Source organism: Cynocephalus volans, chromosome 17, assembly GCF_027409185.1.
Source record: "Cynocephalus volans isolate mCynVol1 chromosome 17, mCynVol1.pri, whole genome shotgun sequence".
NCBI classification, from domain to species: Eukaryota; Metazoa; Chordata; class Mammalia; order Dermoptera; family Cynocephalidae; genus Cynocephalus; species Cynocephalus volans.
The window spans coordinates 25,220,742-25,232,875 of NC_084476.1; the positions used below are offsets into that span (position 1 = coordinate 25,220,742).

The following is a 12,134-nucleotide window of genomic DNA, read 5'->3' on the forward strand; positions in this document are numbered from 1 at the left end:
CCCAGGTTACAGGTTATCTGACTCCAGTCAAGTTCTCTTTCCATCACACTACATGGTAGTGAAAGGGCAAACTACAAGAGAGGGAAATCCCATAAAGAAAAGAGCTTTTCAAATTCAAGTTTGACCTTTTAAAATCATTTCACACCTCACAACACCTTCTTCACTTACCAAATGACTTTACCAACCCTAATTACTATCTACCAGCAGTTGACATCCTTGAAGAGGGATAAATAAGAAAAAGAATATTTTTCCTAGTTGCCAATCCATCAAAGTTGCAGCTATTGATCAGTGTTGTGATAGTTTGTATCTTAGGTCTTTGATAAGGGGTAATTTTGACCAAATTTCCCCCTACTTTGCTGTATTCCCAGAATTACTCTCCAGAGTGAAATCCCCGATGTCTGATGAGGCCTGAATTACTTTTAAATGTCTTCTCACATTCAGTACATTCATATTCTCTCCTTCCGGTATGAATTTTTACATGCTCTACAAGAATTGAGCTTCGACTAAAGGTTGCTCCACAAAAGTCACATTCATAGGGTTTCTCACCAGTATGAATTCGGTGATGTTCATTAAGAGATGAACTCTGACTGAAGGATTTCCCACACTCTTTACATTTATAAGGTTTTACACCCGTATGAATTCTCTGATGACGGCTAAGGAGTGAATGAGTAGGGAAGGCTTTCTCGCACTGGTTACATTTGTATGGTTTTTCTCCTGAATGAAGACGTTGATGATAAATGACAGATGTAAAATGGCTAAAAGTCATCCCGCAATCATTACACAAATATGGTTTTTCTCCAGTGTGAATTCTCTGGTGTCGAGTAAGGCAAGAATTCTGTCTAAAGGCTTTTCCACATTCACCACATTTATAAGGTTTCTCTCCAGTATGAATTCTCTGATGTTTGGAAAGGGATGAGCTATGACTGAAGGATTTTCCACAATCGTTACACGTATAGGGTTTTTCTCCAGTATGAATTCGCTGATGTTGAATAAGAGAGGAACTATCACTGAAGGCTCTCCCACAATCTTTACATTTATAGGGTTTTTCTCCAGTATGAATTCTCTGATGTTTAATTAGGTGTGCACTCAGGGTGAAACCTTTTCCACAGTCATCACATTTGAAGGGTTTCTCTCCACTATGAGTTCTGTGATGGGGTGTGAGTGACGAACTATCACTGAAAGCTTTTCCACATTCATTACACATATAAGGTTTCTCTCCAGTGTGAATTCTCCGATGTTTGGTAAGTGAGGCACTATAACCAAAGGCTTTTCCACATTTACTACACTTATGGGTTTTTTCCCCAGTCTCAGTTCCCTCATCTTTGCTTAAATCTTTTGAACATTTTTCACATGTAGAGATTTTTTTCTTAGAAAGGGTTGACCTTCGAATAAAGATTATCCCACACCTACTGCACTTCTGGGACCTATCCGCCAAACGAATTTTCTGACGTTTCTGCTGTTCAGTGAGAGATGAAGAGTGACTTAAGACTTTTCCACCTTCGTTAGATTTCCGTGACTTTTCTCCAGCATGTTCTTTGCGGTTCAGAACAAGGTCTGAATGAAAACTGAAGGGTTTCTTGTATTCATTATACCTCCGAGATTTCTTCTTTAAATAGACTCTCAGATGTTTAATTATGTCTGAAGTTTCTCTGAAATTCTTTCCAAAGGGGCTCTTTTCTGGGTCCAAGTCCCTACTCTTACTGCCTCTCCCATGAGTTTTCTTTCTTTTTGAATATCCCTGATTGCTGTGATCCTCCTGGGATCTACCATATTTCCGAAATCCTCCCATCAAACCATAATCATCATCCCTGAGGCATCTTTCTATTATTGTCTCTAAAGTCAATTCTTCCAAAAGAGCTTCATGATTTTGAGCAGATACCAATTCACCTGCAGTCTCACACTCTAAAAGAAATAACAAATAGAATATTTCCTGTTTGCAATAAAGGAAACCTGCTGTATTTGAGACAAATAAAAACAGACAGTGATGACTGTGAGGAATACAGTTTGGACAGTTCTCAAATAGAGCTTTATAAAATAGAGAAGAGAAAGGCAATATAGGGAAACAAGATAAACGTAGGAGTTAGAAAAAATATTGAGGAAGATGTAAAGTTTGTGCTTCATAATTAGAGATGCAAGTTCTCACTTGCATTTCAAATTTCTATAACAGGTTCAAACTATTCTCCCTTTATGCAAATTTTTCTTTTTCCAAACAACATCAGCACACTCACTGAATACTTACCAAAGGCCAGGTTCCACACCAAACACTTTACTTGCTTTCTTTTTTTTTTTTTTTTTAACTTAATCTTGACAACACTCTATGAAGTAGGTCTTAATATTATCCCTGTTTTATGGATGTGACAACTGGGTGGATAGAGTGTAAGGTGACCAAGCTTGCCCAAGGTCACATGTATTATAAGTGGTAGGGACAGATTTTTAACCAAGTCTGAAACCAAAGCCTGTGCTTTTGATCTCTATAACATACCACCTCTCCTCAAAGCAGACAAATAGCACTGATTTTATAGAAGATGTTTATCACATCACAGATATGCAATAATACCACCTATGCTCAATGTTCAACGTTGACCACATTCTGGCCCTATCAACCTTACAGATACTCTAATCAGGCATCTATTTCCTGTCCATCCTACACTGCAGCATTATCAACCCTATTCTTTTGCTTTTAACACTTCCTACCAACTAGAATACAATCCCACAGCACCCTCACTATCACAAACAAATAAACTTGACAGCGATGAGGGTCAAGTCCCACAGTCTCCACAGAGATTTCTCCAATACTAAACTCTCTCGCTGATTGTGCTCTTCCCAGAACTTTGAATTCATTTACTAACCACGTTACTCATCCTGGCTTTTAATCAAGAGGTAACATTTTCACTTTTATAAAACTACTTTTTAAGCAGATAACTATAAAACACAAAATCACTCAAAATCCTATTATGCATAAGTTAACCACTGTTAAAAATCCTGTGTATTTTCTTCTAGAAATTTTTCTATATAGTTTGGAATAGAAGAACTGTACATATAATACATAGTGTTACTTTTTTAGCTTATAATTATTTCCCATGTCATTGGTAATGCTTTATACAGATGATTTTAATCAGTTACAAGATAATCTGAGATAGAGATATATTAGTTTATTTAGTCATTCCCTTATTGATCAAATAACTATTTATCATTTATTATTATTCCTTATTCATCAATCAATACTTCCTCAAAAGAAAGTCATAAAAGTACAATTATTGAACCAAAAGGCAGAAAGCTTACACTGTTTTACATGACATCTGATGAGCAGAAGCACCTGAGTACTCATCTCTGGACAAATTATCTTTCTCTACATCTCTGCAAATCTGATAAAATAGTATTATTGCTTTAAATGTGCACTGAATATTTACCAGTGAATTTCAATATTTTTTTCATGTTCACAAGCTTTTTAAATTTTAAATTTTGTCAGGTATCTACTCAAGTTTTTTCCAACTATTTTTCTTTCTTTCATTTTTTTTTGTTTTTGTTTTTGAGCCTGGCCAGTGTCAGGGATTGAACCCTGGCTGGACCTTGATGTTATCACGCTCTAACCAACTGAGATGACTGGCCAGCCCATTTTTTCACCTATTTTTCTAACAGACTTAAATGTTCCTTATTGATTTGCATGAGCTTTTTACAAATTATGGCTACTGACTCTGCTTTGTCTAAACCGTTTTTCTCCAGTATGTTGTAAATGACTTTTTAAACAAGCTGTAAATCTACATGATGCTTTTTATGTAAGCATCTTGGAGGTAGGGACACACACAAGGATACTTCAGAAAGTTCATTGAAAAATAGAATTAAAAGATAATACACATCTTTTCATGAATTTTTTGAAGACCCTCATATTTACAGCAATGCTGCCAGAATTATTTAAAACACTTTTAGACTCCATTTTTGAAATTACTCTCCAAAATGCTACTCAAACATGAGACAACTATTGTCCTTTACTTATGTAATTATATTGGAAACAACCAATAGGCTTACTAAAACTAATGGTTTAGAAGGTGGAATAGAGAAAAATGGATTATTGTTTTTTTCTTTAAAATGAACATATCAAGGTATTTATATATATAATGATTTTTTAAATTTAAAAATATAAACGTATTTATTGTAAAGTTTTAAGAAGATACAGGGAATAAAGAAAAAAAATTTAATTCCTCAAAGATAACCAGTGTTAGCATAAATGTTTTTCAGGTATTAAATATCCACATATATCTATGTATTTAGACATATATGTGTACACATACATTTTTTCCCCTTTAACAAAGATGGAATTACTATAGATATTGTCCACTGGGTGAATTCCTATCTATCCTTCAAGATTCAAATTGAATGCTAATTTAGCACTTTCTCCTCTATATTCCCCTAGCTCCTTATACATGTCCTTATTACAGCATGTATAACATTACTAATCCTTTTTGTTTTAATATCTGTCTCTATGATGTCCATAAAAATGCACCTCTCACATCTCCTCCTATGGGGAGACTACATGACAGCCCCTGTCGCTGCTCAATGACTATATCACTGCATTCACACCAAGGCCACTTTCCCACGGGCTGCTCCCAGTCAATGACGGAGTATAAGGATACTTAGGCAGGCCCATTTCTCCCATCCAAGTACTAACTAGGCCCGACTCTGCTTAGCTTCCGAGATCAGATGAAATCAGAAGTACTCAGGGTGATATACCTGCAGACCAGCAGGCCCATTTCTGAGAGACTCAGAGTCCTCTGAGAGTTGACTCAGGCTCATTACTTTCTGGCCTTGTCTAAACTTTCTAAGACTCTTCCAACCCACCCTTCCTTCTTTCCCTGTTTCATTCACAGACCTACATCAGGCTCTGAAAGCTCTCCTAGCTTCTTTCAACTCCTGCCCCATCTTCCTTCACTGGAATTTTCTCCCATAAATCTCTTGCATGGCTAATCATGTCCTGGCATCTACTCCTCAGAGGACCCAAACCAATAGTCTCTCCCATTAAAATGAACATTCCAGGAAGGCAAGGGTTCTATTCTAATTGTCTTTACATTTTAGTATCTAGCCCACCCAACATCTCAGGCTCTTCCCAACAGACTTGGTAAACAACTCTTTTCATTTTCTTGTCTACTTTTCACCAACTTACCTGGTCTGGAGCCTTTTATGCCTTCTTTTTCCAGCAGCCGTGGCAATTCAACCCACTTTAGCTGGGAAATCAAATCTAATTTGGAAACTGGAAAGCCTGCTCAGAGAGAAAAGAATAGAAAGTGGTTGTTTATGCACAGAACAAGGACATCCCAACATTCATACGTGGCCTCTGGTTCTCCAGGATCAGAGATGCTTTCACATACACAGACATCATGCCAGAATTTGAGGAGAAAATGGGGAAGCTATGGCATTAATGACAGCGAAATGCTCCACATTTCCAATTCAAAGAAACAAAGGCCTTTTTTTTGAGAAAACACTGTAGAAAGTATATTTTTAGGATCCTTTTTAGGATTAGTCTTACCAGTCCCTGGATGCTCAGCCAAGGCAAAGTTAAAGTACTTCACAAAGCACTTATTCAAGAATAGGGGACAAAAAGATACCCAGCTTAGACACTAGATAATGAAGGAAGATGTCCTTACCCAGAAATTCTAGGTTCCTTAAGTTTTCCAGTAGGACTTCCTTATATAGCTCCTTCTGAACAGGCTCCAGCTTCCTCCATTCTCCTCTGGAAAAGCTCACAGCCACATCCTTGAATGTAATAGATTCCTGGAAAACCAAACACAGTCCTTCTGCATTGGATTATTCCCAAATAGACACTAAATATTAGAAGCAGTAAGGATATAAAGTAACAGTTTTGATAGTATTCAAGTTTGTAAGGATTTCTGTATAATACCCTCATTCCCCATCACTTTTAACAGTCAGATAATACTCCCTAGCAGAGTAGCTATTACATGACGATTACAAGTTATACAGAACAAGGGTATTAAACAATCCCTGCCTCTCCCATTCAGTTTCTGATATTAACTGCTATACAAGAATTCTCTGAAATGTCTAACATTGAGCAAGTTCACCCTAACACTTGATTTCTAGGACTGAAAGAAAAATATTAAATAAAGGATACAATTTATATTCCCAAATCCCAAATTCACAGAATTAATGTAAGCTAACTACAGGTACTAATGAAATACATAAGAATAATATCAGCAACTACATTCCAAATTTTACCTTCCAGTTAGACAGCAATTATTTTCTATCACAATCAATAAGAATCTGTTTTCAATACATACTCACACTTGCAATTGCTTCACAATTACAATCATACTGACTCATTAAAATACACTTTCTGTAACATCCTCAGCGTGGCTTTTTGAGAGGCAGTATAGCAGAATGGCTATTAGCACTTGTATTAGCTTCCTGTAGGTGCTCTAACAAATTATCATAACCTTGATGGCTTACAACAGAAATTTATTCTCAGTCCCAGAGGCCAGAAACCTAAGATCAAGGTGTTGGCAGGGCTGCACTCCCTTTAGAGGCTCTGGCAGAGAATCCGTTCCTTGCCTCTGCCAGCTTTGCGTGGATTTGGAGTTCCTTGGCATTCCTTGGCTTACATCCCTATCATGCCAAATTCTGCCTCCCTTTTCATATCACCTCCTCTTTGGGTGTTTAATGTCCCTCTGCCTCTCTCTAACAAGAATATGGTATTGGATTTAGGGCCCACCCATATATAATCCAGGATAAATTCTTCATCTTAAAACCCTTAATTGAATCGCACCTGCAAAGATCTTTGTTCCAAATAAAGTAACATTCACAGGTTCCAGAGACTAAGAAATGGACATATTTTTAGCCGGCCCGTGGCTCACTCGGGAGAGTGCAGTGCTGATGGACATATTTTTAGAGCCATTTTTGGCCTACCACAACACTATTATTCACTACTGTGAATAAGAATTTTTTTTTCCTAAGTGGTAATTATTGATTTATAGGAAACTCATTGATTTGTAACCAGCTGCTTTTCCCAACTATTATATGAGTTTCAATACTTGTTCAGTTGATTCTGTGGTTTGCCAAACAGACGATAAGTTTATATGCAAATAATACACATTTGCCTCATTCATACCAACATTTGTGTCTCATTTCTTTAACTTACTGCATTGGCTAGAATATTCAGAAAATACTGCTTGATAGCAGTTAAGTTAGACGTCTTATTTTTTAATGACATTGTGAAGACCACTTTTTATTTTCAAAACTATCCAGCTGGAGATGTGCTTTACCATGTTAAGTAAATATAATTTTATATCCCCCTAATTTTATCAGGAGTAATTGCTGAATTTTAATAAATGTTTTTGTTTAATTAGAGTCAGACTTGTGAGACATTCTGTGAACTGAAATAAAAGAACACGTGAAAAATGAGCTGTGAATTCCTTGTAAGGGAGACTGTCTTAGTTATCTTTGTGTCTTCATACCACTCAGTAGGAGCCCAATTAAGTATTCACTGAAGAATGAAAACTAGGGGCTGGCCAATTAGCTCAATTGGTTGAGTACAGCCTTGTAACACCAAGGTCAAGGTTCAGATCCCCATACCAACCAGCCACCAAAAGACAAACAAAAATATTCAAAAAGAATGAAAACCAGTAAAAGGAAACTTACACAGGACTCAGTATTTGGAAGAACAGCAACCATTTTATCTTCTTCCGAGTTTTCCTCTTGAGAAACAACAGAATCTTGAGAGATCGGATCTAGAAAGAGGGACAAAGAGTCTGGTCTTTCAAATGGATTCCTCAGACTAAAAATCTTTATATATGCTCCCACAATATGTAGAAAATAAACGAACCAGTTAAACCAATAAATAAACCAGTTTCTCCTACTATACTATCACACAGAACACTTACGTGACTCCAGATGTTTTTGACTCCAAACAAGCAAGTCTGCAGTGGATTCCCCAGCAGACACCAGTTGGTGTCCTCTAACCATTCTTCTGACACTATCTACCTGAAGATAGCATCAGATCCCACAGGTTGAGGGCTCAATCCCACAAGACTGTCCCCCATTTCAGACAGAAGTCACAAATCTGGGCCTATGGAACTTCTAACCATCCAGCTATAAATCGGGGTTCCCAAGACCCCCTCTTCTGTTTTGAATAATTTGCTAGAGTGACTCAGAACTCAGGGAAATACTCTACCTACGTTTACCCATTTATTATAAAAGATATTACAAAGGATATAGATGAACAGCCAGATGGAAGAGAGGCACAGGATGAGGTATGTGTGAAGGGGAATGGAGTTTCCATGCCCTCTGCACCCTCCAGGAACCTCCACGTGTTCAGCCATCTGGTTACAAGCTCTCTGTAACCTTGTCCTTTGGGGGTTTTATGGAGGCTTCATACACAGGCATGACTGATTACATTACTGGCCTGGCCAGTGGTGATCAACTCAACCTTCAGTCCCTCTCCCCTCCCCAGAGGTGGGGGCTGGGACTGAGTTCCAACTCACTAAGCACTTGGTTGGTTCCCCTAGCAACCAGCACCCCCATCCCCATCCCATGGTTACCGAGGGACTTTTCAAAAACCACATCGTTAACATAAACTTGTGGGGCTGAAAGGGGCTTGTTATAAAAAACAAAAAGACTGTCTTTCACCTTCATAGCTCTGCAGCTTTTCCAGGGCTGTTTCAGGAACCGAGCACAAAAGCCCAAATATTTTAACAAAAGACACTCTCATTGTTCTAGTAACTTAGGAAATTACAAGGGTTATTGGAGCTATGAGCCTCTCTGAAGATAAAGGTCAGAAGAAACAAGAAATGTTTTCCCACTCTTTAGAAGAGAGAACAGCCACAGATACAGTTTCTTATAAAAACCCAGGCATTTTCCCCTACCCTGTAAAAAATCCTTTCAATTCCTAAGCTCAAAAAACCAGATTTCCTGCATTCCGTATGCCCTCAGTTTTACATTTAATTGGCACAAGTTTTTAAATATTTCTGATTTATAAGATGTATTAAAGTAAAACAGTGTATTCCTTTTCGCTATTAAATTATTTTCTTCATAGTCCTAGCCCAATGCCTTGCTCAAGAGTCACTTAAAACCGGTTACTGAATGAAAGCACCGAGCTGGTCTGAAGAACTGATTCCACTTCTAGAATCATCAGCAGATTCCTAAAGACAGAAAAAAACCAGGACTCATATGAACTAAATGTACTAAATACCCTCCTCAGATGTCAACAGCTTTTTTTCAAGTAAGTGAAAGTATTTTTCCAAATCATACTCTACCTTCATATGAAAAAACAATTTCAGGAAGTTTTATAGATTAGTCTATCAATAAAAATTAAGAACCAAACCCAAGGGTTTGATCCCTGTACTGGCCAGCCACCAAAAAATAAAAATAAATAAATAAATACAAATTTTAAATAAAAACTAAAAATTAGAATTATGTAACAAAAGAGAAAAGAGTTCATTTAAGCAAACTCTTCTACCTTACAGAATGCTAGCAATCAATTCTTTACTGCAGGGGCCTCCACACTGAGGCCTTAATTTTGGAGAAGAACCATGTTACAGTGACAGAGTCAGGAAACCCAAATTTTACATATACCAATTAGCTGTGTGACCACAAGTTAAGTCTGTGGAGGTAAACACTATTTCCCTATGTCAGAACTCCTGGCAGAATACAAACTGTCGCACATGTGTATTTGAACCACATTCCTTCAAAAGGCTACACACCCTAGAAGTCTTTACATCAATACCTTATAATGATATAATTATGTTATCATTTATAATTTGTATTTTATATATAATTTATAATAATGTCATTGTAAAAATACAAATATAACTCAACTATTCTTCCCCTAAGGCTGTAGAATTAACTGCACTATAAAATAGGGTAGCTGCTAGCCACATATGGCTGTTTAAAATTAAATTTTAATTTAGTGAAAAATTCCAATCTTTATTTACATTAGCTACAATTTATGTGCTTAAGTGCAAAACAGTACAGAATACATTTTTATCATCAAAGATACTGGACAGTCCAGCTCTAGAAATGTGCCCACAGTGGGGGCAGAAGTTGAGGCCTGGGTTGGGAGATAGGCTGTTGACTCCAAATGTTTTCACAGGTAACTTCTTTCTCTCCTGTGTTGGAAGGGCTCCTCTTGCTCGAAGGGGAAAGGAAAGAAATTATTAGCTTTTGAGCACCCCCCATGTATTATACCTTACCTTGTTTAACTTACAACAAAACTACAGAAAAGATGGTATTCCCTTTTTACAGTTAAAAATATTAAAATTCTGAGAGGTTCCATAGCTTGCCCAATCCACACAGTAAATGGCAAGGCTGATTCAAACCAGCCCCAACTCCAAAACTTAGGATCCTCTTTAGCAGTAAATTGCTTTCTTTTGAGGAATTTACTTTCATTATCTTGAGATTTTCCCCACTTCCTCCCTCCACCTATAAATCTCACCTTCTTTTTCTTCAAGTACTTGGGTCAAATCCTCTATTAGGGTCACTACCTCCTCGCTACTCTCAGGATGTTGTGACTTTACCCAAATCCTCATCTCCCCAGGCAAAATGGTCAGGAACTGCTCAAACACCAAAAGCTCTAAAATTTGTTCTTTTGTGTGAATGTCTGGTCTCAGCCACTGAATGCAGAGCTCCCAGAGTTGATTCAGGGCTTTCCTGGGTCCAGCTACTTCTGAGTAACAAAACCACCTGAACCTCTGTCTGAAAAACTCTGGGTCAGCAGTGTTGCCTCTTAAGACACCTTCTTGATCCCCGGGAGTATCCATTCTTAGGACCTTGTTTTGTTCACTTGAGGCCAGAGTTTGAGGATCTGGGGAGATGGTTGTCATCTTGTTCAAGGGCACTACAGCTTGCATCATGTATCACCAGCAGGAATCCAGTCCCCTTTAGACTCAGTACAGTATATCAATAAAGTCCACCAACAGGCACTCTACACAGCCAAAATATCAAGGTTCCAGGAATTCAGTCTTGCAGAAACTGTCAAAAAGAAATAGAAGACATGAAATGAACAAAACAAACTGCTGTTAATTCTAAAAACATTGTTCTTGGGCTGACCAGTGAGCTCAGCTGGTTATAATGTGCTGCTGATAACACAAAGGTCCAGAATTTGATCCCTGTACTGGCCAGCCACCAAAATAAATAAAAATAAAAACACTGTTTTGGGTTTGGGTCAGATAATACATATCCATATACATACCCTTACAGACCTGGACTAGCTCTGCCCAACTGCTATATTAAAAAGATAATTTTCTTTATAGGTCAAAAGCTTAGGAGTTATTTAAGAGTAATTAAACATAACTTCCAAGGAAACAGTTGCTTCAGACTCAGTACTACTCCTCATAAGCAAAACATATCAGAACAGGCTCACTGTTACAAGGGGATCCAGTCACAAACCTACTTAACATCTCCTGCCTGCCCCCTCCTGTTAAACGGCCACACATTTCCCACCAGTTGCTCAACTCAGAAGACTGATTTCTTATTTGATTCTAAAACTTCTCTTCCTCCTTACTTCTCACATAATCAATAACCAAGTTCTGGTGACTTTGTTTCCTGTGAACCTTTCCAGTCTATCCTACTGAAACTGCCTAAGTACAGGCTTCTTCAATCCAGTCTCACACTGTAGCCAAAGGATTCCTTCTAATATGCAAAATATGATCCTACCACTCCCCTGCTTATAATCCCTCCTTGCCCCTCCCCCAAGTGTCTAACGATAAAGCTCTAACACTGAAGCCATGCATAATGATATAAGGGACACTGCCTGGATGACATCACCTCTCCAGCATTAGCTATCCCTGATTGACACTGCAGCCATAAGGAAATATCTCCCCATTCTCGACAAACTCTATATCCTCCTATCCTTTGCACCAGAGCTATTCACTCTCCTTGGAATGCTGCTTTCTTTCCCTTTCGTACCAAACTTTTATTCATTCTTTAAAACTTGACTCCTTTCAACTGTCACCTCTTGTGTGAAGCTCTCTTTGATGCCAAAGTGCTCCATTGCACACAGCCTGCTCTGTGTTGCATGCATTCATTCATTCTACAAATGACTGAGCATCCACAATGAGCTGGGAACGGGGCACTGCGGGGACAGGCACGGACAGGTCAGACGGGGTCCCCGTCCTCACAGAGGGTCCAGGAAA

At 38.1% G+C, this 12,134-nt stretch overlaps 1 protein-coding gene across 1 annotated transcript; it reads right to left on the reverse strand.

The window, feature by feature from the left end:
- Positions 1–370: 370 nt before the first annotated feature.
- ZNF483 (zinc finger protein 483) lies at positions 371–10,850 on the reverse strand. Its single transcript, XM_063082647.1, has 5 exons — positions 10,436–10,850; positions 7,645–7,733; positions 5,640–5,766; positions 5,159–5,254; positions 371–1,857 (listed from the first exon to the last, which is right to left on the reverse strand). The coding sequence occupies exons 1-5, from the start codon at positions 10,848–10,850 to the stop codon at positions 371–373; spliced, it is 2,214 nt and encodes a 737-aa protein (XP_062938717.1).
- Positions 10,851–12,134: the final 1,284 nt, after the last annotated feature.